The following is a 27,322-nucleotide window of genomic DNA, read 5'->3' as shown; positions in this document are numbered from 1 at the left end:
GATGCACACACCATGTACACACACACACCCCTCACATACACACACACTGCATACACACACACAACATACAGATGCACACACCATGTACACAGCCACACACACCATATACCTATGTACATACCCACCCACACACCATATACACACCATATACACACCCACAGCACATACGGACACTCACTCAAATCCAGCACTTGGGCCCCCACCCACAGGAGGTGGCCTCTCCGCATGGCACATGGGTTGCCTCCGCTGCCCCCGCGGATCCAGGTTCCACACGTCTGCACCCCCGGAAGCCCTGGGCTTCCTTGCCTTCTGGAGGGGTCAGGTGTAAAGGGACACCAGAGGCAGGGAAAGCTCAGGGGACAGGATGGGGGGGACTGACCCCCCCGGCCCGGCCCCTCCCCTCCCAGGACGGGCTGGTCAGCAAGGCCATCCCTCTTCCTGAGGCCAAGGCTCTCCCATGGGGATGGGGTCCTCTCCTCCAGCTGCAGGGCACCCTGCCTCCAGGAACCCCCTGCTCCTCTTCCTGGGCGTGCCGTGGTGCAGCTCTCGGTGGTCGTCAGTGCAGGGCATCACCACTGCCCCCGACCTGCCCCTGCCTTTCAAACAGGCCCTGTGCGATGGCCCTGGCTGCCCCCTGCCTAACCCCAGCCTACACGGCTCTGACAGCGGGGTTCACACAGAGCCTCAAACACATTGCTTAGAATAACAGGCGCGAGAGGAGGAAGGCCGAGTCCTTACCTGCGGGCCGCGCTGTCCAGGTGGACCGTCCTCCCCTCTGTCTCCCGGGTCTCCCTGCAAGGAAGGCAGAAGAGAGTCAACAGCAGGAGCCGGGAGTGGAGGGAAGCGACTGAGCACCAGCTCCGGGCTGGAGGCAGGAAAGCTACTCGGACTCGGGTGCTACTGAACTCCTTTATTTCCGTGAGACCGCAGTGGCCTGAAACAGCAGCTCCAACCACCTCCTAGATTCAATGGCTCTGCTTTTGATTTACAGACTCAAGTGAGTGGGAATGAGGGATTCAGAGCAAGGTAGACACTGCCTAAGTGCTTTTGAGACCACAAAATACTTGGTTAGCCCTTATCTTTTGTTTTTAGAGAGGAGATTGGAGAATATTTACGACATGTTCTTAAATTAAGTTAAATCCGTATGTATTCTGTATTCTGTCATGAAAAAGTTGAGCTTCTAAGTCTGCCTACTGAAAGGGATGGTGAAAACTCCTGTAACATCCAGAAGTTGCCTTGCAAGGACTGTTGACATTCATCCTTGAGCTTCTGTATCTTTGCCATGAAAAGGTGAAGTTCACTTGTTAAACTGTTGGCCGTATGGTTTATTAATTGTCCTTCTGAAGTGAGTAAACTGTGAACTTGCTTCCCAATTTTATGACAGTTAACCTCTGACTCCTCTTAATGATCTTACTGTAATGAGCCCCACCAGAATATTTTTAAGTTGAAGTCTCTTATTATGTAAGAGTCTCTGAAAAGGCTTCCTCCTTGCAAATAAAATAGATGCATATTTCTAATAGAATAATTTAAAAGTCCTCGGCTTCCAAATCCTCAGCCAGTTACCTAGGTAGGAATAAGGGGCTCACCCATATCTGACCTTGAATATAAACATTTCCGAGCCCTGCATGACTCAGGATCCAAACGTGATCCACGGCCGGGGCACCCAACCATCAAAGAGCTCTGTGGGTTCTGGGTTCCCTAACTCATACCAACCTTGGGTCCTGGCAGGCCTGGGGGTCCATTCAGTCCATCCTTTCCAGGCGGGCCCTGGGCAGAGAGGGAGAAAACAGACCAACGTAAAAGGCACAGTTAGGGCAGCGCCACACTGAGCTGCTTCCAGCCAGGAGTGGATCCTGCAGCCAGAGCTGGCGGGCGTGGCGCCTGACACACGCAGGGCCGCTCCTGGGTGTCAGCTCCTGGGGCGCTGTCCCTGCCGTAAACTGTTAGTGGGTGAAGCCGTGGGGATGGGTGTTCAGGAACATCTGTGGATGGTAGCTAACCGTGCGCTCCAGGCTTGGACGGGCTCCCTGAGAATGGGCCTCACAACTGTGATTTACGTCCAGAGCCTTCACTGTGGTACCCGAGGCTCGGCAGAGCCAAGCACGCCGGCATCCAGCCATCACATCTCAGCATCCCGGGGCCTCCGCCTACAGCCGCCTGCGGATCTGGCGCCCAGTGACAGGGGGACAGCTGCCCGTGCTGCCCAGTCTGCCTTTCTCCAACGTCCTGAGCCCCCACCAGTGGTGCGGGTTCCACTGGCTTCCCGTAGCCATGGCCTTTCCCCACCTGCTGGCCCCACCAGACAAGCAGCAGTAAGGAAATTCCTTCTGGATGAGCAGGGGCCTCCTGAGGGCCATCACCTCTGACACTCATCATAGTCACATGGTCTCAGAGGCCCAAGGCCACTCTATCACTCTGCCCTGAAGAGCTGCCGGCCAAGAGGCAGGAGACACCCAGGCTGAATCTGCACCCTGCTCGTGCGGACGTTAAGGTTTGATGACCTCCACCCTCAGGACCTAAAAGGATCGAGAAGGCCTGGCTCGCTGGATCCTGCTGACTGGGAAAGACGAAAGAGCAGGCAGAGAGACAGGGCCACCCTGCCACGTCCTGGACCGAGCCTCGTGTCTCCACGCCCATTACTTCCACGACCCCCTGGCGGTGTCCCCACAGACGAGAAGCCACGCTTCAAGCAGCCAAGGGCTGTCGACTGTGCCTCGGGGTTACAGAGCCCAGGCAGTGGCCGGAGGAGCGGGCGCCTTGATCCGCAGCCTGGCTGAGGGCCCTCGGGGCGCGGCCCCTGGAGACAGCACACGGCAGGCGCCATGGCAGGGAGGAGGAGGAGGCCGGGTGCCAGGGCCCCGGTTTCCCCCAACAGGGAGGGGGACACAGAGCCTCACCCACTGGGAAGCAGCCTGGGTGGCCAGCGGAAGGACCAGCCCCTCCCACGTGGAAGGACAGGAGAGGGGAGAATGGGGAGGGGTGACCCGGTCACTCACCGCCTGCCCGGGGGGCCCAGGCTTTCCCGGGAAGCCGATCTCTCCAGGCAGACCCTGCCGAGGGGAACCACAGGGGAACCGTTAGTCTGACCTCTTCCGAGCATTGGCTCCCTTCTCCCAGCGCCTTTGCTGGCAGGAGCCCGGATCTTTAGCTCTGACGAGGGCACCCGGGGTGGACACCCCTCGGGGGCATCTAGCCGTCCATGGTGTGGGCCACGGTGAACCGAGGGGTTGACATGCCTCCCAGGCTGGCCAGCGCAGGGCTGGGCTGGGCTGCGTTCGGGGCCACCAGCATCTTCACTCCCCCCTGGCAGGATGGGTGGAAGGAACTACCTCTCTCTGCCCCCCACCATCCGCTCTGCCCACGGGAACCTTCCCAGCTGCTCCTGAACTGGGGGAGGGGAGCCAACCCACACACTGCTGAAAGACCCTGGGAAGGGCGACCCCATACTTCCTGCACACTTCTCTAGGAGCAGCCACGAATGTGCTATATGAGCTCAGGAGCTATGTCCAATCTAAGGGGCTCTGGAGCTGTATGAGTTCAGGAGCTATCTCCAGTCTAAGGGGCTCCAGAGCTGGCTGTGGGCAGGGCCCTCCTCGTTCGTGCCTTCGCTTTGCTCTTGGACAAAGAGCCAACGGACAGCTCCACACCACGATGTCCCTGGCTCCTGGGGCCATGAAACCTCCATCTAAGTGCCCTGGGAAGAGAAAGTCAAAACCAGTCTCACCGGGGGGCCTCCTGGTCCAGGGGGGCCTGGGACGCCAGGTGGTCCTGGGGGCCCCTGTAAAGAAAGAGGGGGGCCTGGGTGACAAACGTGCGTGGAGCAGCCTCCCGGTGGCACTGTCCTTCAAGAGAGGAGAGGGATGGGGACACAAGAGATGGGGTTGGGGGTGGGGCTTCAGTTTTATTGAAATACCTTATTTCTTTTTAAACAAAAAGGAACAAAAGCAGAAAGAAAAGATCTGAAGTGAAACTTACACCGTGATACCGTGTGTGCTATCTGGGTGATGGGTATGTAACTGGTGCAGTATCTATTCTGCTATTTATTGAAAATATTTGCACATTTAAAATAAATATGTCTGTGTGTGAACACACACACACACTGAGTTAACCAATTAACAAAAATTTCCTAGCAGTTCCCAAGCATTATTCAGCCTCGGATCACCTGGGCTGAATAGACAGAGCTGTTAAACAGCAGCTCTCACCACGACACACGTTCTAGGAGACGCACTTACGGCCTTTCTTTGTCCAGGTGTCTCTCCACACGTGCCCTCCCTCCCATCTCCCCGCTCAGAAGGATGTCTCCATCTTTCTGAAACGTTCTGCAATGCCCCTGGCAGAAGTAATCACTGCGTCGCCCACGATGAAGGCCAGTGTGACGGTGCTCACGTGACTCAGAGGCCCTTGAAGCCAGAGTCCCCCGCTTGTTCCCTCCACCCCCCCCCCCTCCCGCACCTCTTCTCACACAGCGACAAGCCCGGGGCTGGCAACAGAGCAGATGTTTGAAGCCAACTTCAATTGCAAACAGCTGGGGAGAGGGCCGTGCTCTCAGAGAAGAGCGTCCCATCCCCACTAGAGGGCGGTAAACACTAAAAAATGGCCACGGTTGCCGCTGCGGCGGACACCTCCCTTTTCTCCCGCTGGGGGCACTGCTGAGTCAACGACGGGCAGAGAAGACAAGAACGCAACAGATCGTGCTTGGCACTTGGACCTGGTTTTCCGCGTGGCTCGCTGAGTGTCGGCGAGTCTTTGGGTAGTAGCGTCTACTTTTACTGGGAGACATCTGCTTGGACCTGAAGCAACTGAGTGTCCAGGCCGCGCTGGACGGGGGACTGGGCAGGTACTCATGCAGGGCCCCTCGAAGGGGTGGGCGATGGAGGCGCCCAGAGTGGCTGGTGACCTCACTCCTCTCCACGTCTGCTCCAGCTCCGCTCTGCTCACCTCTGGGCAAAGCAGCAGTCCTGCAGGCGGCACTCCCAGGACCCACCTCTCCCTGACCTCTGAGGTTCTCACAGTGACCTCAGCCCCGCGGAGCTCATCCGAGGCCCCTTCCCACCACACGCAGCTCTCCCTCCAACAGCAAACCAGACACGCCTGGCTTCCATCCCTCCTGTGACGCGACACCCCCTGGAGTACGCCGGCCTCTTTCAAAGCAGCCGCTCCCGGAAGGGCCTGCCGACCAGCTGGTTAGTCTGAACCCGCCCCCCTTTCTCCTCCACATCCTGCAGAAGCCCCTGGGGGCTGCTGACTGCTTGTCTCAGTCTCACAGCCTGTGCGACTGTACAGAGTTTTAGTGATTCTCTTCTATAAATTAATGGAGAAGGCAAAGGCAACCCACTCCAGTATTCTTGCCTGGAGAACCCCGTGGACAGAGGAGCCTGGCGGGCTCCCTGGGGGTCTCAAAGAGTTGGACATGACTGAGCAACTGAACAACTAGAAATTAAACCTCCTTATTTGACAATATGGAAAACTGAGGCCCAGAGAGGGGAAGGGCCCCACCTGAGGTCACACAGCCCTCACGTGCAGTGGATCCTGAATGGTTCATCTGCCACAGAACCACCTGGAAAGCTCGTTGTAAAAACAGGTTACCAGGTCCCTTGATGGCACTCTTAGAAGCTGGTGGGGGGCTGGGATGACGGAGAGAACTAACGTGGAGCAAGCAAAGGGACCATTCTGGGGACTGGAAGCTCTGGTGATGAAATCATTGTGCCTGTGCCTGAGGGGCCATCCTGCCTGGGGCTGGTCAAGGAAGGCCCTGCGGAAGGGGCCATGGCCAAGCTGAGAGCTAGGAAGTCCAGAGAAGGAAGAACTAGTTCAGGGGATGAGAAGAGGCAGGCCTCCGTGTCTTGCCAGGACCGACAGTCAGTGTGAAGGAGTGGAACGGGGGTGTGGGCTGGGAGACAGGGCTCCGGGAAGCGGGGGGACACAGCGCTGGGGTGGGGGGACCTGCTGGCAAGTGCCCAGGACCTGGCTTCAGCAGTGGAGAAGCAACACAAGAGCCGGTCTGACTCGGCTGGAATAGCATTTGGAAGGAGAAGTTGACAAAACTCGATAGCAGGTCGGGTGTGTGGAGTGAAGGGGCAAGAAGAGACCAGGTCACCAGAACGAAGGGACTCACGCTGGCACCCTGCGCTGTGGTGGGGATGCAGCGGGGTGAGTGTGTCCGGGTGGAGCGGACACCGGCTGTTGCCGGCGAGTGTTCGAGGCACCAGGCGGAGGTGCCCGGGAGCTCGGGGAGTGGAGGCTGCAGGATTAAATATAGAGGGAGAGGGTGATGATAAAAACAGGAGGGGCCTCATACCATCCGATGAATGAGGTGTGTGAAACCAGCTCAGCTTATGCTCTTCTCTTTTTATCATCAATGTGAAAATGCTACTCGCTCAGTCGTGCCCAACTCTTTGAGAACCCATGGGCTGTAGCCCTCCGGGTTCCTCTGTCCATGGGATTCTCTAGGCGAGAATACAGGAGCAACATGCCATTCTTTTCTCTGGGGGATCATCCCGACCCAGGGATAAAACCCCGGGTTCTGGGGTTCTATAGAATCTGGACGCAGATTCTTTACCATCTGAGCCACCAGGAGAAGCCAATATCTAAATAACCAATTCACCTAATTATTAAAGAGAGTGACACATTAGCCAATAGAACTAAATGTTAACAACAAAATCACTGTTTTAATTATTATGAATAAAAACAACTGAATAATGACTCTATCAATTAACCAATAAGTCTAATTATTATTAATGGAATGTTTTATCCTTCTTGATACGATGGTGACTACACACCACAATTCTCAGTGACTACAGTGGTGACATGTAAATAACCAATGAACCTAATTAGCATTAATGATAACAGAAAAGCAAATAACTATTCCTAATAACCACCTTGCTCCAACTGGAGTAGATTTATGAAATTGGATGGAATCTGAAGATGCATGAAAATTACTTGCATAATTAGCACGTAGTCACACTTCCTGTACAACTTGGAAATGTTTGTTTTCAGAGGTTATTCGTGATCATGCGTCCTCTTCCCTCATGATGGTGAGTCCTCCTCCAGGACACAGCTCCAGGGCCACAGGGATTGCTCCCCCGCTCAGGGGAGGGGGTTTCTGGGTAGAGAAACCCAGCTCAGTCCTCTGGGGTCAGCCCCTCCCCTGGCTGTGTTCTCACCCACTCAAGGGTCTGCCAACCATGCTGACCTCAATACCTTCGCATAAACAGTCATCTAGACCAGACACAAATTCCCACTTTTCCTAAAAGGCTGCCAGGACACAGGAGCCAACATCCAAGAATGTGTATCTTGAGTCTAAAACATTCCAGGATGAATGTTTTCATCCTGAAAAAAGAGGCACCAAAAGCATCTTCCAGAAGGCCAGCTGCCTGGGGCTTGGCTCACCCTGAGGCTGGCTCTTCCTGTTATAGCAAAGCTAGCTAAACTCTAAGCTCCATTTCTGTCGGGGCCTTCCCTACTGGCTCAGATGGTAAAGAATCCACCTGCAATGCAGGAGACCCGGTTCGATTCCTGGGTCGGGAAGATGCCCTGGAGGAGGGACAGGCTGCCCACTCCAGTATCCCTGCCTGGAGAATCCCGGAGAGAGGAGCCTGGCGAGCTACAGTCCATGGGGTTGCAGAGAGTCAGACAGGACTGAGAGACTAACACTTTCATTTTTACTTCTCCATTTCTTTAGATTGGAAACGGGATAAGCCTTCTTTTCTCGCAGGTGGTTGTAAAGAACAGACACAACTGTATACTAACACAGGAAGAGCATCTGACAAGAGCAGAAACTGAACAGACGGACCCTCAGCCTTCTCGTCAGACCAGGAAGCCCAGGAACTTACTTTCTGCTGGGACAGAATCAACCCAGATTTTCCAGATCAGCTCAGGGACTCTCCTCTGGGCCCAAGAGGCTGACGACCCGTCCCCCAGAACCAGAGCTCTGACTACGCCTCTCCCAGGTCTTAACTCAGAGGACCATCCCTCTGTCGGCATCTCTGCCTGCCCGCATCACATCTGGCTCCTCTGGGCATGGACAGGGGCTGCGGGGTTCCCCTTCCCAGGGCCGCACCAGCACACAGTGGGGGTTAGGTGAACACCTGCTGAGTGAATCGATGAGCAAATACACAGATGGCAAGCAGCACAAAACTGTGGCCGGGCCCAGGGCAGGTGGGTGTGCGCGTAAGTTAGGAAGAATGAATTACGAGCTGGGCAGGGATCCAGCAGGGAAACACTGTTCTTGGAGTGGGCATGGTGGGCTTGAATGCAGCTTTGCCTCTGTGGGGTAGTGATCCAATGCAGGGAGCTAGGTGGTACCTATCATACAGTCTACAGCCTCTGGTTCTGAAACACTGAGATCCCCAAGTATATCAGGGTGCCCCATTCCTGGCAAAATCCCTGCCCTATTTGTGTCTACAGCATCCAGCTCAAGGCCTGGCACTCAGTAAAGATTTTGTTGAAGGGAAAAGGGCTTCAAAATTTTAAATATATTTTTCAGGGTAGCCAAAAAAACAGTGATAGGGAAAAAAATCTGTAACTTAAAGCATTTTGACGGAGCTGTATTCATGGTGAATTTTTTGAAATACACAAGCTTTGCGCGCTGGAAACAAGGTCATAAAACAAATGCAAAAACACTCTTTATCTTGCACTACTAACATCAAAATGTCACAGTGAGTGTGGAATCTTTAGAAGACCATGAATAATGGCTGGTTTTACAGCCCCTTATCCTGTGTTACAGCCTGATTGGCATGTGAGGGGCTGGAATGAAGCCTGAGATTCGTGTGTGGGGTGCCCGGCACACACTTCATATTCAGAGCAGGAAAAGCCCATTTGGAAGCATGGTCAGCAGCGTGCCCTGGGTGGGTGCCTACCAGATGTTAAAGGACAATGGCTACCATCACAGAGTCGGGTGTGGAGGAGATGTACCCAGGAACAAGTGGGCGCCAGGGTCGAGCCTTTACTGCAGCGGGGAGCCAGCTGACAAGCCTGTGTTGACCCCGCCCGCCTGCCGCGGCCACCAAGCCAGAGGACGGGACAGCACCCTGCCTGGGGCTCCCTGTGCTCTCACTCGGACCCCAGCACCTGAGCCACATCCCCACGTCTTCTGCTGAAATCATCACCCGGTTTCGTTTTTATTGGCATTTGCGACAAATGACGAAGCGGAAGTTCAGAAGGTAAAGGGACTTGTTCAAGACGCCGCAGCCAGCAAGTCGCCACGGCTGGAACCCTAAGCTCCTAATCTCTGCCTCCCTAACTGTGACCTCCCCGTGCTTCCCGGGAATTTACTAACCCTGATTCCAGGAAGGCTGGGGCTGGGGGTCGGTGGAGAGCTTTGGTGCAATTAGCAAAGAGATTACAAAGTAGGGTGTGATCACTACCAGTGCTGAGCACCCTGTTCTGTCCACACTGAAGTGTGTGTGTCGGGAGGGGGTGAGGGTGTCACAGTGACTCTGAATTTATAGAAAAGGGGGACTGAGAGGGGTCAGGGCCCAGGTGGCCTGGGATAGGGGCAGGGCTCTCCTGAACAGCAGGTGACCCCGAGCAAGTCTGTGTATTGGAGAGTCACACCCCCACCTGGTCTGTGAAATGGGGAGGGTGACCTTGAGCCTGCCCACCTGCCGGGGCAGCCGGAGGGATCCACGGGAGACCACAGGGGCGGCACACGTGAGACCACGGGGGAACAGGGAGCTGGACCAGCTTGGGGCCAGGGGAGGATGCTGACCCTCCTCCAGGCCTAATTCCCACCCCGCAGGAGATTGAATAGCCGTTCTCCCAGCACTGAGGTGGGAGGCAGGGAGGGCGAGGGACCCGCTGCATGTTGTTTTTAATGCTCTGATGAGTATTGCTCAGACTCATGCAAGGGTCTGGTTATAACCTGAGAACTGCTACCCTATCATTTCCTTAATCAGAGAAAGCAGTGTGGCTAAGGAAGAGAATTGGAAGACAGTAGTTACCTGCTGCCCCAGCAAGCCAGGGACTCCAGGAGGACCCGCCTCACCTCTCTTTCCCTGAGGACAAAAAGAAGAAGCCAGGATTAACAGGCAGCCCGCGCCCAGAGTCCATCTAATGACACGTCTGGAGGAACCCCCCTGATAACAGACTGTCCGCCTCGAGACTCCCTGCAAGGAGGCAGTGTGGGGTCGGGGGGCGGGAGGGAGTCTGGAGCCAGGGAGCCTCCCCTTTGGATGTCAGTGCTGCAATGTGGATGACTTTGGCAACACATGGCCCCACATTTTAAAAAGAACTGCAGGGTTTACCTGAGAAAAATGCCCTTGTCCTGTCCCCATGACACTCATTCTCTTTCCTTGACAACAACTAATCCTACCAGATGTTGGTTGCTTTCCAGAGGCAGTTTATGTTTAGGCAAGCTTTGCACAGGCTCACACACACACACAGACACACATGCAAATGCACACACATTCTCTCCCTCTATCCCTTTTTTTCTTTAGAAACTATGGCATAACATTCAATCCGCTGATAAACTCCACTTTATTTCACTTGAGGATTTAACCCAGATGCCTCCTGGGTCAGCATGTGGGGAGCAGCTCCATTCTTACAGCTGCAGACCTCTCAGCACGAGGGTGAAAGGTGATGCAGCTCGACTCTGGGCAGGCAGGTCATGTGGACCATTTCTGCGCTTCTGCCGTCGGGATCTGTGCTACACCCCCAGCTGGTCATCCCTTGGGGGTGTGATCACTAAGCCTCGGAGTCTACCCGTCTGGACAAGGGTGAGGTGCGTGCTGGTGAGTCCTCACAACACACAGCGTGTACCCTATCATACGTGTACATGGATGATGGAAGGCCCACCCATCTGCTTTCTTCCTTACAGTTATCCTCACAAGGTCAGATTGCAACAAGAAATGAAAACGAAGGCATGACTCTGAATCAGAACCACATTCCTCGAGCACCTGCTCTGTGTCAAACCCTCTTCGGGGTTTCCCATATTTTCCTTGTGTCTCCACTCTGCAGGAATCCCCTCGCTCCGGGATGCAGGCACTCTCAGTCCTACTGGGAGGCATGGACACTGAGGTTCAGAGTCAAGTCTCACCAGTGACCCGGCTAGAACCTGATGAGGTTAAGATCTGGCTCCAGAGCTGTGTGTGCAGGGCCTGTACATGTGACTCTTACTTGCCAGGGCTCTGACAATGAGATGATTGTGACGAAGCATCTCTTAACAGTCTGCTGGATTACAGAAGCTGGATGACGTCAGTGTCTCCCCTCTTCCTTAAACTCTGGCCCCTCCCTCTCTGCCCCTGCACACTCGGGTTTGTCCCCACCCACTGCCCACCCCCAGAGGGACGGTGTCTTTACAACTGCGGACTGTGCCAGCCCAGCCCTCTGACCTGCCCTTTCAGTCTGGCGTCAGTGGCCCTGCTCCCAGCCCTAAGCCACAGCTCACATGGGCTGCTTAGCTTGGCCCCAAAGATCCCAAGGACTTGGCCCACCAAGCCACCTCTGTCTATAGGATCCATGCTCCATCTCAACTTGTCAAAGTCCTACCCCACTCCACTATCTCCTCTTTCATGAAGTCCCACCAGCAATAATGAGACATATTGGCAAAATAGGGCAAAAACATATTTGAAACAGATTCCCAGGTGTCATTCAAGAACTCATGAGTTTGAATCGCCAGGGGTGGGGCATGGAGCTCTAAGTAAGCGGCTATGAGAACTCAGCTACTCACTGTGATCAAAGAGGCCTTTGGTCTTTTCTTTTCCCAAGCCCCTTCCTCTGCAATATTGTAAAAAAAAGAATTCTAAACCTAACGTAGATGAGGACAGGCAAGCCATTTAACTTGCTGAGTCTTAGTTTCTTCATGTGGAAAATTATAATCACTGTAATTATGTGAAAAGACAATAGTAGAAGAAATAATTCAATATTTGAGAAAATGACTTAAAAAGCATAACCAAGCATCATGCAAATGTAATAGACAGTTATGAGGATGAGAAGGAAGATGACGGTGACTCTAATGAAGAAGAAATGCTAATAGCAGAATTCTGGCCCTTTTGAGTCCTTAAGTGGGTGAGAGACCACATGTCAAGCAGATCTGGCTTCAAAACCACTACCTCTGATGAACGCTGCAAAGAGTAAATAAGATAATGTCCACAAAGTGCGCAGCGCAGGATCCGACATGAAGAAGTACACAGTGGTGACGGGGGAGTGGTGGTGATGACGGTGGTCATGATGGTGGGGGTGACTGTGATGGTGGTGAATACGCTGGTGACGGTGCTGACGGCAGGGGTGATGAGGGCGGTGATGGCGGGAATGGTGGTGGTCATGATGGTGGGGGTGGGCGGTGGTGAATATGCTGGTGATGGTGTCGATGGTGGGGGTGATGGTGGTGGTGATCATGGTGATAATGCTGATGACGGTGGTGCTGGAAATGGTGGTGGTAACGATGATACTGCTGTTGGTGTCAACGGTAATGATGGTGGTGATGATGATACTATTATTGGTATTGATGGTGGTGACAATGATACTGTTATTTGTGTTGATGGCAATGGTGGTGGTGATGATGATTCTGTTATCGGCATTAATGGTAAAGTTACTGGTGGAGGCAGCGGCACTAGGGGTGGTGGGCATAGCAGCAACTCTGCATTCCGGACCTATACTTGGGTGTGGGGATTTGAGAAGTGCTGGCCAGTGCAAGCTGTGCATCAATAAATAACCATTCATTCACAATAGGCCTATTCCCTGTCATTTTTTCTTCTCTTTTAAATTGCCACCCGACACATTGTTTGGATAAATGTCTGTGGTTTATCCACGAGGGCAGAGTTCTCAAGCTAGTCTGGATGTCTGGATGCTGAGCAAGACCACTATTTCCAAGGCCGCCTGTCTGCCCGTGGAAGAGAGAAGTCGATAAATTCAAAAGAACATCTCCTTCCCAGGCAGGATGAGTTAACACAGCCAGCCGCATGAGGGACTGTTATCAGATAAAAAAATTGCTTGTGCAAGTGATTCTAATCTGAGCTGTATGGCCCTTTTGCTCAGTTCCTGTTCTCCATGCCTCCAAATGTCAAACATGATTATTTTCTATTGGTGAGAGCTGAATCCAGGTGCTCAGGGAAAACCTAGAGTGTCCTGAAATAAATCTGGCTCCACGCCATGATAGGAATCAAACAGTAGCCTGTGATCCAAACGAGGCTGTTACCATCTGGTAGATCAGGAAAAGGCAAGAAAAAAGGCTTCAAAAATTGAAAAGTAAAAACAAATTCAACCCAGGTTGCCACCGACAAAAGACTTCTTGTGCTTCTCTCTCTTAAGTCTACCAGAAACTGGAGCTGATGGGCCTGACTACATTCAGCCACATGAGACCACTGGCTCCAAGGGCAGCAGTCAGAGTTGCAAGTGATGGGTGCTCCGTGCACCCGCCAGAACAGGAGCTGCCAGCTACTAAGAGGTCCAGGTGCTATCAGCTACTAACAGGCCTGTGACCCCATGGACTGCAGCCTGCCAGGCTTCTCCATCCATGGAATTCTCCAGGCAAGAATACCGCAGTGGGTTGCCATTCCCTTCTCCAGGGGATCTTTCCCACCCAGGGATCAAACCTGGGTCTCCTGCATTGCACGCAGATTCTTTACCATCTGAGCCACCAAGGAATTCCACTAAGAGGTGTCACATCTCTCCAAAGTTTCCATCGAAAGGCCTATTCATGTCCAGCGAAGAATTCTGGTGTGTATGTGGACACACACACACACACACACACACACACACACACACACACACCCCATCCTAAAGCAAAGGCAGGAATGGTTTGGATCCAGGATGACCTGAGTTCTAATCCCTGCCTCCTCATTTACAATCTGCATGCTCCTGGGTAATCCGATCTACACCTTCAAGTCTTGGTTTCCTCATTTGCAGAATGGGATTAAAACTGCCAGACCTCACAGGATCTTTGCGAGAATTAAGTGCAAAACATGTGTTCGAAAAACAACAAATGAACAAACAGCTAGATGCCTGCTATGCAATGACTCAACCAATGCTACCTCCTTCCTATCTTATACTAGAGTTCTACACATGTACGAATAGATTCTGTTTTAAAAATTGTTTTTAAAGCAACTAGCACAATCAGACCCACCATAAGACACTTGGGGATCACTCTATCTCTAGTAAGAAAGAGAGCATCACACTTGATAGTATCACTTCTTCAGGTCTCACCTCTTGGTAAGAGAGGAAAGAAGCCAGAAAATATTGATAAAATGATCAAAGGAACCAAAGAGACTGTCCCCAGCTTGTGGAAGGAGCAGTGACAGAGCCCTGAGTGACCCTGACCTGAGCAGGGAGGTCATTTAGTATTTCTGGACATTAAATTTCTCACTATCAATCTCAGAGACTCCCTCCACCATGATGAGTCTCCAGTTTAGACATTTCAAATTTGACATTGTTTAAATGCCTGGCAATATGGAATTCTATTAAGCCAATCTTCCCCCCTCCACCCAACCCTTGTTTTTATCCAAAGGGGAAAGAAGATACCTAGGCTATTTCAGATGGGGCTAGGACCACAGAGCAAGATAAAAGCTAAGTAAAAGGTACAGAAGGAACCAAGTTTTCGTCTTTAAAACTGGACATTCTAGACACACAGATGACTAACAGGTACATGGAAAGGCACTGAACATCCCTAACCATCAGGGAGACGCAAATCAAAACCACAATTTAGATGTAACGCCACATATGATAGAATGGCTATTACCAAAAAGATAAAGAATAACAAGTGCTGGTGAGGGTGTGGAGAAAAGGGAAGCCCACTGCTGGTGGGAATGTAAATTGGTGCAGCCTCTGTGGAAAACAATATGGAGGTTGCTGAGAAAAAAAAAAGAAGAAGAAGAAGAAGAACCAATCCATGATCCAGCAGCCCCAATTCTGAGTATTTACCCCAAGGAAATGAAAAACTAACTTGAAAAGACATATGCACCCTCATGTTCAATGCAGCATTGTTAACAATGGCCAAGACAGGGACGGTCCCTACATGCCCAAGGATGTAACAATGGATAAAGAACAGTATCATAGTATTACACGTGCAATAGAATAGTATCATAAAAAAGGATGGAAACCATGCTATTTGCAACAACGTGGATGAATCTTGAGGACACTATGCCAAGTGATATGCATCAGACAGAAAAAGACAAGTACCTTACGCTCTCACCTATAATATGGAATCTAAAACAAAATTGAACTTATAGGTATAGAGAACAGATTGGTGGTTGTCAGAGGAGAGGGGGCAGATGGTGGGTGAAATGGGTAAAGGTGGTAAAAGTCATAAAAAAGAAAAAGAGCTGGAATTTCCTGTGGAAGGTCAGAACCCAGGTGGCCAGATGGCTAGTCCTGGGTCCTGTTCTGCCCACACTACCTGGGTGTGTCAGCCGCCCAACTGCAGCACTCATGCGTGACCCATGAGCCTTTCAGTCTTGCAACCTTAATTGTGTCTGATGCCCACTAATGATATTCTGTTGTTGTTGAGTTGCTACGTCGTGTCCGACTATTTGTGACCCCATGAACTGCAACCTGTCAGGATCCCTTGTCCTCCACTATCTCCTGGAGTTTGCTCAGATTCACGTCCATTGCATCAGTGATGCCAGCCAACCATCTGATTCTCTGCTACCCCCTTCTCCTGCCCTCACTCTTTCCCAGCATCAGAGTCTTTTCAAATGAGGTGACTCTTCGCATCAGGTGGCCAAACTGTTGGAGCTTCAGCTTTGGCATCAGGCCTTTCAATGAATATTCAGGGTTGATCTCCTTTAGGATGGACTGGTTGGATCTCCTTGCAGTCCAAGGGACTCTCAAAAGTCTTCTCCAACACCACAGTTCAAAAGCATCAATTCTTGAGCACTCAGCCTTCTTTATAGTCCAACTCTCACATCCATACATGACTACTGGAAAAATCATAGCTTTGACTAGATGGACCTTTGTTGGCAAGGTGACGTCTCTGCCCTTTATTACGCAGTCTAGGTTTGTCATAGCTTTCTTTCCAAGGAGCAAGCATCTATAAATTTCATCTTCTGATGACCTTATATATTTAGGCATATTTTATGCACTTATATATGCTTTTATTTTCATATATAATTTTATAAATGTGAGGCACTCCTCTAAGTGCCACAAATACAAAAATAATGCTCTCACAGATTTACATTTTAGTGAAGAAAAACAAAAATAAACGGATTCTCAAGAAAAATACAAGTTCTCTACAGCAAATTAAAATAGGCTGGTGTGAGAGTGACAGGATGTCTATTTTGAGATGGATGATTAGGCCACAAGAGAATATTCTTGGGGAAAAACTTAGCCTCGTGGAAGCTCTTGTGTGTCCAACTGCCTCAGTGGCCTGGAGCCAGGCTGCCTCCACTCTGGAATGTTCTGAGCTCTGGAACGTTCCAGGCTCAGATGCTCTGCAGCGCTGCCAGCTCCAGCTAAGAGTGCTCCCCCGACCACCGTCTCCCCAGTGCCTTGCTCGGATGAGCACAAGGAAATTCAGACAGGCTTGAGCACCTCCTTTTTCTTTTTCTGACAGCATAGTATTCTTTATTAAAATATCAAGGTCTGCTAACTTAGAAAACATGATATTCAAAAGAGGACATCTGTTCAGATCCATAAAAAAGAGAAAAGCCTCTAAGTACACTTGATCTTTGCATTCATCCCTGTTTTTAACAGTTTGCTCTAATTGCCAATCTTATTTCTTTGTTTTTTAAATTGAGATTAATTGCCTTAAAACATTGCGGTGGTCTCTGCTGTACATTAATATGGATCAATCATAACTCTCTATATAATTTATATATATAAATACAAATGTATATTTATAAATATAAATTTACTTTTATAAATTTATTAAAATATATAAAAATAAATTTTTGAGCCTCCGTCTCCTCCCATCCCGCCTCTTTAGGTCACCACAGGGCACCAGGCTGGGCTCCCGGTGTCATCAGGGAGCTGTGATCACAGCTTCCTGCTAGTCTTCTCCTTCACACACGACAGTGTACACATGTGCAAGCCACTTTCTCCTCGTGTCCTGGGACTGATGAACCTATCCACAGAGGAGAAACGCAGACCCAGACCTGGAGCACGGATGTGTAGACACAGCTGGAGCAGGACGGGGTGGCACAGACTGAGCACCTCCTCTGCCTCCGTCTGAGGCAGGAACCCAGCCACGCAGTGAGTGCCCAAACCCCCTCCTCCGCCGGCGAGGGGCAGCCGGATGAGACGGGGGTGGAGACACGGATGGGGAAGGAGGTGCACCGCTCCAACCTCCCCTCCCTTTCACGTCCTCATTGTGGAAAAACAGCAGCTTTGTCCAAAATGAACGTGTTCGCCTCGCCGGGGATTACGCTGTCTGCCTGTCACTAATCTCTAAAGTAAAGGGCCTGGATCCCTTTCCTCAACCCATGTTTTAGTCTGTTTTAGTCTCAGGGTCTCAGTTCCCAGGTCCCTGGGCTCATCACTGTCTCGTTTCTTCCCCCATCACGGCCTGAGCACTGAAACCAGGAGCTCTTTAGAGCAACGTTTCAATGGACGCTGACAAGGCAGGTCACCCGTGGCAAGGGGAGGGATAAGGTTGTGAGTGAGTTAGGGTTAGGGTTAGGGCACCCTGTCTCAGGCCCTCCTGACTCAGCCAGAGGCGGTGGAACAGGAAGCTGCCTCCCAGCCACACCGACATCGGCCGCCGTCTCTCCCGCGTGTCCACAGGATAGGCCGCCTACGAGCAGCACCCATGGAAGGGAACAACTTGAGTCAGGAGATCATCAGCGACGCTGCAGGGCCAGGGTCCCCAAGGACATGCGTGGTCATCACCCCCTGCTCACCCGCGGATGCAGGATGAGACAGGCGCCCTCCTGTGGGCCCCTGGCACATGCTCTATGAACACTCTTGCCACCCTGACCTGCGACTCCAGTACAAGAGAATGCAACGATGCCTAGAGATGATCGTGCTACGTGAAGGGAGTCAGAGAAGGACAAGCCCCACTTCATATCATTTATACGTGGAATCTAAAACACGACACAAATAAAGCAGCTACGAAACAGACTCACAGACACTTAGAGCAGACTTGTGGTTGCCAAGGGGTGGGGGGAGGGGAGGAGTAAAAGTCTGGGATTAGCAGATACAGACTGCTAATAAACATGCAGGACAGATAAACAGAAGGCCCTACCATATAGCACAGGGACCTATACCCAACGGCCTGGGATAAGCCTTAATGGAAAAGAATAGTAAAAATGAGTGCACGTATGTGTATGTTTGAGTCACTTTGCTGTATAGCAGAAACTAACACAACATTCGGAGAAGGCAATAGCACCCCACTCCAGCACTCTTGCCTGGAAAATCCCATGGACGGAGGAGCCTGGGGGGCTGCAGACATGGGGTCGCTAAGAGTCAGACATGACTGAGGGACTTCACTTTCACTTTTCACTTTCATGCATTGGAGAAGGAAATGGCACCCCACTCCAGTGTTCTTGCCTGGAGAATCCCAGGGACGGGGGAGCCTGGTGGGCTGCCGTCTATGGGGTTGCACAGAGTCGGACATGACTGAAACGACTTAGCAACAGCAGCAGCAGCAACACAACACTGTATATCACCTGGACTTGAATAAAATAATTTTTTTTAAAAACCGTGATGCTACAAGGTTAGAGCCAGAGGTCAGAAATGTGAGCTGAGTGTTCACTTTGCACGAAGTCCCCTGCTGGGAACTGAGGACCCAGAGCTGAGGGTCAGCCCTAGTCTCTGGTGGTGGGGGGCACCAAGGTGGGCAGCCAGCTCCGGTGGGCTACAACAGCCTCTATCCTACAACACAGGAGTCAAACCCGTAGGTGTGCACAATCCGGACAAAAAGAAAGGGGAGGCGGTGCTCTATCAGGTTAAATGACATGCTCCTAAGAAATTATGAGATTCAAAAACTATATGGATTCTTCACTCAAGAGTAGCTGAGAGCCTATGGGCAGACCTTTATTATCTCATGGTTATTTTTTCTTATTCTCGCCTCAAGGCTTAGCTCAAACATCACCTCTTTTAGGAGGCCCTGGCTGGCCCCCAGCTTGGGTCAGTACTCTCAGGATTGAGTGTCCCCTGGTCACACAGAGATATGAGTTTCTATGTACACAACTCATGGAAAACCACACACTCGTCTCCAGGAGATGAGCCAGGACCCAGCTCGAGGCTGCCCATCCTCAGCCACCGTCGAACTCAGCTAACCCTTCAAGTTGCTTCCAGCATTCATCTCAACCTCAGGAGACCGGCACTATCTCCTCTGTGTGAGCAGCTAAAATGGGGAGTATGGTGTGGCTGAGTTGGGGCACCAGGAAAGAAACACAGTTTACTTACTCGGAGACCTTGCAAACCGGGAGGTCCGTCCTTGCCTTCTGGACCCATCAGACCCTTCAGGAGGAAGAGAAAGGGGAAAAAAACAACAGAGATGGATCATGGTAAACACACACAGTAAACACCACAGGATATACTTTGTCTGGACACTCTCACTGGATAGGAAAATACCACCCTGTTCAATTGGGGAACCTGAGAGGTCAGGAGGGGGAAAAAAATAAAAACCATCTAATTCCATCAAGTCTGCCACACTTAAACATGTGCACCTATCCGATGTAATTAAGTGTGATTGACAACCAAGACATAGGCACCATCGTTCACACTCTAAAGACAAACACAGTAAGGACCAAATGCCCGGCCTCAGCGCTCTGCATCAAGTGCACACAAGAGAGCGTCCGGAACCCAGGTGTCTTTAGCTCTAAGCCTGGTGCCTTTATCGCTGTATCTTGCTGGCTGGGCAAGGACGGGCTTGGGTATTCTGACCCTCCATCCACAGTGATATCCAAACTGAATGTCTGGATAAATAAATGAAATTGTCTGAGCGCCGAAGAATCGATGCTTTTGAACTGTGGTGTTGGAGAAACTCCTGAGAGTCCCTTGGACTGCAAGGAGATCCAACCAGTCCATCCTAAAGGAGATCAGTCCTGGGTATTCATTGGAAGGACTGATGTTGAAGCTGAAACTCCAATACTTTGGCCACCTGATGCGAATAGCTGACTCATTTGAAAAGACCCTGATGTTGGGAAAGATTGAGGGCAGGAGGAGAAGGGGACAACAGAGGATGAGATGGTTGGATGGCATCACCGACTCAATGGAAATGGGTTTGGGTGGACTCCGGGAGTTGGTGATGGACAGGGAGGCCTGGCGTGCTCTGATTCATGGGGTCAGAACAAGTCACACGACTGAGCAACTGAAATGAAATGAATGAAGGAAAGAAGATCAATTTCCACTAAGTAAGGAAAACTGGCACAGGAACTGACTAAAATCCTGCCCTCTAACCCCTCACTATGTATCTCCTGCCTGATCTCAGACAAGTACACTGGGTGCCCTTGAACCTCAGTCAGCTCATCTCCAAAGTGAGGATGATATACCTTCTACTCAGTGGCCGTGAGGACAAAGTGAGCAATGGGTGCAAAGACCCTGACACCCACCCGGGTCTCCTGACAGAACCCTAGTTTATACTCATGTGCATAATGACGTCACCTAGAATACGGCATGAAATGTGGATCAGAAAATGAAACCTTCAGCTCTGACACCCTATCACCAACTTTATCAGGGAATTGGGGCCAACAACTCCCTCTCTGCACTTCAATTTCCTCATTTTCAATAATATGTTGTTGTTGTTCACTCAGTCATGTCCAGCTCTTTGCAGCCTTATGGCCCGTAGCCTGCCAGGCTCCCCTGTCCATGGGATTTCCCAGGCAAGAACACTGGAGTGGGCTGCCTTTTCCGTCTACAGGGGATCTTCCCGACCCAGGGATTGAACCTGTGTCGCCTATGTCTCCTGCATTGGCAAGCGGGGGATTTTTTAGCCCTGAGCCACCTGGGAAGCGAGTCTATGCTGCTGCTGCTGCTGCTAAGTCGCTTCAGTCGTGTCCGACTCTGTGCGACCCCAGAGACGGCAGCCCGCCAGGCTCCCCTGTCCCTGGGATTCTCCGGGCAAGAACACTGGAGTGGGTTGCCATTTCCTTCTCCAATGCATGAAAATGAAAAGTGAAAGTGAATTTGCTCAGTCGTGTCCACCTCTGTGCGACCCCATGGACTGCAGCCCACCAGGCTCCTCCGTCCATGGGATTTTCCAGGCAAGAGTACTGGAGTGGGGTGCCATTGCCTTCTCTATAGACTCAATAATATGACTGTCATACAAACAGCTATTATTGCCACATTTTGCATAACTATTAAGCAATAGAACTGTATTGAGGTTTAAGGTCTTTTCTCTTAATAACACCATTAAAACAAACATGTGACTGTACCAACTATAGTAATCAAAGGTTTAAATATCCCTTTCTCACAAGGATTATTCCAATGAGATCAGGGCACACTTCAAGGTAAGCCCCTGCAGAAGTGAGTTTTCATGAAGCATCAAGAAATGTCTCTCATTTGATCTGCCCAGCTGGTCCTTCTTTATTACATTCAATCAAACATTGATACAACTACCACAACCCATTTCATCTTGGGGAAAGGATGAAAGATGCACACCTCCTCAATGACTTCCAGCATCCGGGTGCAGAATGCTGCGTGCTGTTTCCACTTAAGAGAATGGAATGCACTTTCCACTCTCTGGGATTGCTCGTCACAAACTCAAAGTTTTCCATTCTCAACAGAAGCTGCTGAAGCCAGGCTTTCACTCTCATTCAATCTAATGAATACTTAGGGAGCCACTGTTCTGCAGAAGGCCCTGGGCCAGGTGCTGCTGGGGATTCAGAGAACCAGAAATAACAACTGATCTCTGTATTGGGCTTAATAAGGCTTCCTAGAGCAGTGCTTCCTACGATCACCCATTTAACTCTCACAGCACATTAATGTAGGAGGTGACATCGATGATGATGATTTCCAGGAAAACAGAAGAGGATAATATGGGTACAGTGATGCCATCAAGACCCAGAGCTACTCAGTGGATGAACTGGGACATGAAACCAATGCTCTGGGGCTCCTAACCCCAAGTGTCTTCCATGGCCATAGTGCTCCTTATGAGCTCAAATTGAAATCAGGTCTCACTTTGATGTCCCTCCTAAATACTTGCTGTCGGTCACTCCTTCACAAGCATGTATTAAGTTCGCACCATGTAATAAACTGTGGATTTGAGAGATGGGAGAGATACTGGCCCTGGCCTTAAGAACCTCACACTCTAGGCCTTTCATCTGTTCCTCATTTTTCACAAGGTCTTTAGGTAGGCTATTGGCTTTCTGAACTCCTTCCAAGGGAATTTCATCACCAACACCATGTATCGTACTCAATTCCATTCTGTCAAGAGCATCTAGCCCCGAGACCCTCTTCAGGACCCTGGACAGCTCCACTGAGCTGCAGGGTTGTGCTGTTCCAGTATTTGCAAGAACCATGGGTTCAGGACCCTCTCCTTGTTCTAGAAAATGGCCTGTAGGAATGATATGAAACACTTGAATCTTCATTGCAAGTGTCAACTCACAATTATTTCTTTTTCACACTCTTTTCACTAAACTATGAAATCAGTCCATGTGCTTTCATCCCTGTATCTCCACCCTTAAATATTTCACTTGATTTAAAGAATGTGACCAAAATGTTTGAGGTTTCTTCCTTCCCTCCCTTCCTCATTTATCAAATTTTACATAAAGGGAAAAACTGTCCTTAGTACATCCCAGACCCCCGAATGAGGGATCAAGAAGGCTGCCTTGGGAATAAGCAGGCCTGGGCACTGTTACCTTCTTATTCCTTAGTGGGAACCGAGAGGTAAAGTCACTCTGCTCTGTGCAACTCGGAGGAGGTGTTGCTGCACTGTGCACTCGGGTGAAAAGAGGATGGGCTAGACTGTCAGATGGATCTGGGTTCAAAGCTCAGTCTTGCTTTTTAGCTATGTGACTTTGTGCAAGCTACTTACTTATATCTCTGTGCATATCTTCTTTGGTTAAAAAAAAAACAACTTCACCCTTCCATACTATGCATATGTTTGCCTACAAGATGTACTACAACACAGATGATCAATACTTGCCACTTACTGATCAGAGCACACTGTATTACCCATGTTATCTACTTGAAATCTCTCAACATACTGACGATGGTGGAGAGATTTGGCAATCAAGCCTCAGAAGGGTTTAAGCAAGGTATCTAAGGTTATAGAGATAGAAGGGAAGTTATTCTAACCTGAATTTTTTGATGTGACATTTTTCTAATTATACTGGAATTAAACATCATCTCAATTCTAAAGGAAATCAACCCTGAATGTTCACTGGAAGGACTGATGCTGAAGCTCCAATACTTTGGTCACCTGGTGAGAAGAGCCAACTCACTGGAAAAGACCCTGATGCTGGGAAAGACTGAGGAGCAGGAGGAGGTAACAGAGAATGAGATGGTTGGATGGCATCATCAAATCAAAGGACATGAATCTGAGCAAACTCTGGGAGATGGTGAAAGACAGGGAAGCCTGGCACGCTGCAGTCCATGGGGTCGCAGAGTCAGACAAAATACATCTTCTAAGTTTCTTCCAGTTTTTTCCCCCAGCAAAAACATACACATTCATCCTAATGAGGAATAGGCTTTATTGTAAATATGATTAAAATCTGACTTACGATAAATCTGAGTCACTTTAAATATGATCTATGGGCATTTCAAAATAAGAGTTGTTTTATTTCCTTCAATGAAACAGTCATTTGAAAGAAGCAGAAGTATGTTACCAAAAGGGACCTGATTCAACCACCAACATGTGGAATTGACTGATTCATATTCATTATCCTTAGTATCTGAACTCACATCAAAAATGATCACAGAGTCCCTTTGAATGGCCTCTTCCCAGATGGTTATTCTTAACATTAAATTCTTAACAGGGAGAAACCGAAGGCTGAAGTGTTCCAAGCCACTTCAAAGTCGGTATTAATTAGAAACAAGTGAAAAGCAAATGTGCATTGGAAAGGATTCAACTGGTGTTGAAGTGTCCAATGTTTTTATTCTGTTTTATCTGAAAGGAAGCTTAAACACCAGACTGAGCACCAGAACCCCAGCCCTGGCCAGTCTGGGCCTGGAGTCTTGGAGGCAGGCTGCCTGGGCTTTGGCTCCAGGTGCAAACTTCCTCATGCCCGACTCGCGCCCAGTGATCTCAGCCCTCAAGGCCCAGTGTCTCCTGTGCTAGATGCTGGCAACAACCCCTGTCACTCAGGGTGACAGGATGAGCCTCTGAAATAATCCTGCACTTGGCAGGGAGAATGGCCATGATCTGCAAACCTAGAGTGTTCAGAGCGGACCCCAGGCTGGGGGTGGGCGGGGACGGGGAGGGTGGGGAATGACTTACCGGAGCGCCTGGTGGCCCAGGTGGGCCCTGGTGACCCTGTGGTCCGGGGGCTCCCTGGTAACACAAGCCAAACGCGAATTAGCCGTGACACCCCCACCTCATGTCTCAGGGCTCCAACCAGGACCCTCTGCTGACTGTCTTCTTCCCAAGTTCCCAGCGGAGACTCAGAAACACTGGTGCGAATCAGCGTTCCTGGCAGACAGTCGATCTAACCCATCTCTGAGGGGCTCTGTCTGAGCTCAGCAAGCAGTCTCACCCCTATGCTGGTGGCCTTTTGATCTCTGCCACCACCTGGGGTCCCACATCCCGCTTACCTGCTCGCCTTTCAGGCCCTCTCTCTGCACCTGGGGGACAAACCAGATGTCAGCAAAGCTGGTGGCCTCTTCTCAATAGCCACCCTCACTCCACTCCATGGCGAGCATTTGCACAGCCATTTCTGACTTTTCTCTGATTTTATCCCATTTTCAGTGTGCAAAAGCTTCAGAGCCAGCTCTTATCACAAAAGATCCTCCTCATTCTCAGAGGCAACAACTGTCCCAACTACACAATCCGATCAGTGTCTGAGTCCAGGATTTTAACCTCTAGGGGCTGCACCACTTACCACAGAGCCTGGAAGCCCAGGGGGGCCTGCAGGACCCACGGCACCCTGCGGAGAAATGACAGGCATTTCATTATAGGGAACTATTTTGATATTGAGCTATAGCCACAATGACTGTTTCAAATTGTAAAGCAGCCAAGATCTGTCCCAGTAACATTGCTTCAACCTGAGTTGACAGTCATTGGATCATCAGTCAAGAACCTCTGGTTTTTAGACCCTTCCAACAAATGCTTGAAATCATACCATGGCCCTTGGACCTTGTCTTCCTACTTCTGCTGCATTCATCATAATAAGCAATGAAAACTCGGCTATCTCCCAATCAGGAGGGGCCAAACATCTTTATAAATGAGGGGAAGATTGGAATTTATAATACACACACACACAGTAGTGGGAAAGAGCTGTTACCTAGATCCAAACTTTAAGAACCATCCCCTCTTAGTGACTTGAAATAAACTACTTATTTTAGGATCTAGCATCCTCAGTGTCAAGAAACTTCAAGAATACATTAAAATCCTGACACCAGGGTAACAGAGCAACATAAATCTCAACTCTAAAAATACATAGACACAGAGAAAATAATTCGGCAAGAACTAAAGTTCAAGAAAAGATCAACCTTCTCCAGCCACCACTGCTAAAGAGAGGCTTTCTCAGCCTACAGGTGTCTTATTTATTTATAACTATACCTTGTTTCTGGAAGGAGTCAGAGCAGCCTTTTTCTTTTCATTTTCAGCGTGTGCTGGGAAGGCGTCCGAGTCGGGCAGTGGCCTTGACCTGCGCTCTGCAGTGTGACACTGAGTACAAGCCACGTATCTCTGGCCCAGCCCTCTTTGCTTTAGCCGGACTCCCCCCGCTGCCTGTCTCTCTCCTGCCTGTTCTCAGACCCAAAGTCTGATGTCTTTCTTCAGGGCCTAATCATCTGAAAGAAACTCTTTCTCTTGTACTAAATGCAGGGCTGGGTCTCATCTCCCCCTCCTGCCACAAATCCAGAGCACAGCCTGCCTTCTCCATTTTCCTTGTGACCCTGAAGGCCTAGCAAGGTTATCATCTTCATACATTTTCATAGCACTTCACAATTTTACATGCAGTTCTTTGCATTACAGAAATCCTAAGCAGCAAATTCACTGAGTTAATAAGCCTTGTTGTGAAAATGTTCTAACACAGATGACCAGCAGGATGAGATGCAACCTCTATTTTATTTATGAAATACCCAGCACATTTTCAGAATTATAATTCTGGTTAAAAAAAACAGTAAACGTTGCAAAGGAGAGGAGGAGAAAGAGGAAAAGGAATTTGTAAGATTTCTGTTATTTGCTCCTACTCTGCCTTAGCCCAAAAAGCCATTTAAGTAGCACAACATTTTAGTATGTCCAGATGTTACATAATGGGGATTTTCATTTGTTTTTTAGATGGATTTTTATTCCCCCAAATAGAAAAACATGTTTAAATACAATAACCGGAAATTTCTTGTAGGCGGAGTTCTAATGCACGATTCACCACCTGTCTGCACTTTGTTCCCAGAACTCCAGCACGGCCACCCCCCAAAACACAGGCCTCGATTTGTTCGGGGGAGCAGCTCCACAGCTGCTTGTCAGGAGCCATCTCCCACCCCAGCACCTGGCTTACCTTCTCCCCCTGGGGCCCTGGCTCGCCGGGAGGGCCAGGTCTTCCCTGGAAAGAGAAGAACACAGGGTCCATCAGGGGAGTGAGTGGAGATGGCTGAGGGTAACACACCTCCAGATCTGTTCCTGGCCTCTTCCCCAGAAGGTCTCCTCCACAAGATTTCCCAGACCGCACTTGTCGCTATAAAGTTACCCCAGGCCCACATCTCCACGTGGCCCCCTTTGGACTCATGGATGCATCTCACAGAACACCCGTATCAGGACATTAAGAGTTCCATTAATTTGCACAGCTTCATATTATTCCCTGTATCTATTTAATACACACCCTGATTTATTCAACTTGTTTCTTATTTATGAGCATCTGGGCTGTCTGTAATCGTTTAGTCTCAGAGACAGGACTGCAACTCATGCATCTCTTTGAACACACGCATGTCGCCTGTGGTCTTCCGATGGATGACCAGCTGTCGTGTTACTAAGGTTAGACCAGTTTTAAAGTGGTGTGTTCTCTGGGATCCCTCCACTCTGGCCTGGAGGAGTCCATGAGTGGCAAGCTGGGGGCTGGTCATTAAGCCTCCCGAAGCCCCCAGCCGAGCAGGACAGACTGAAGCCCACAGGTCCTATAAGCCTGACTCAGGCCCCACCCTGTCCTGCCCACCTACCTGCTCACCAGTCTCCCCCTGCTTCCCAGGGAATCCATCCAGGCCTCGCTCCCCCTGGCAAAGGAAGCAAAGTGAGATGAACAACAGAGGGACATGCCCAGGGTCAGCATCACAGAAATGAAGGGCCAGCAAAGGCATTTAGTGTTCCACTGTGCTCTGCTCTCCACCAGGCACCAGGAGAGAGCCCCCC

The 27,322-nt window shown here is 50.2% G+C and overlaps 1 protein-coding gene across 1 annotated transcript in view; it reads right to left on the bottom strand.

The window, feature by feature from the left end:
• COL22A1 (collagen type XXII alpha 1 chain) overlaps window positions 1-27,322 on the bottom strand; it is a 203,161-nt gene that overhangs the window by 99,525 nt on the left and 76,314 nt on the right. The window contains exons 16-26 of the mRNA XM_040261747.1: window positions 27,133-27,186; window positions 26,478-26,522; window positions 24,858-24,902; window positions 24,571-24,600; window positions 24,257-24,310; window positions 19,282-19,335; window positions 9,942-9,995; window positions 3,725-3,778; window positions 2,997-3,050; window positions 1,714-1,767; window positions 739-792 (exon numbers count right to left, since the gene is read on the bottom strand). Coding sequence (XP_040117681.1) covers window positions 739-792; window positions 1,714-1,767; window positions 2,997-3,050; window positions 3,725-3,778; window positions 9,942-9,995; window positions 19,282-19,335; window positions 24,257-24,310; window positions 24,571-24,600; window positions 24,858-24,902; window positions 26,478-26,522; window positions 27,133-27,186 — 552 coding nt within the window. The remainder of the gene's footprint in view (window positions 1-738; window positions 793-1,713; window positions 1,768-2,996; window positions 3,051-3,724; window positions 3,779-9,941; window positions 9,996-19,281; window positions 19,336-24,256; window positions 24,311-24,570; window positions 24,601-24,857; window positions 24,903-26,477; window positions 26,523-27,132; window positions 27,187-27,322) is intronic.

Source organism: Oryx dammah, unplaced genomic scaffold (assembly GCF_014754425.2).
Source record: "Oryx dammah isolate SB20612 unplaced genomic scaffold, SCBI_Odam_1.1 HiC_scaffold_19, whole genome shotgun sequence".
In the NCBI taxonomy this organism is placed as follows: domain Eukaryota; kingdom Metazoa; phylum Chordata; class Mammalia; order Artiodactyla; family Bovidae; genus Oryx; species Oryx dammah.
This window is presented reverse-complemented; position numbering and strand designations above follow the sequence as displayed.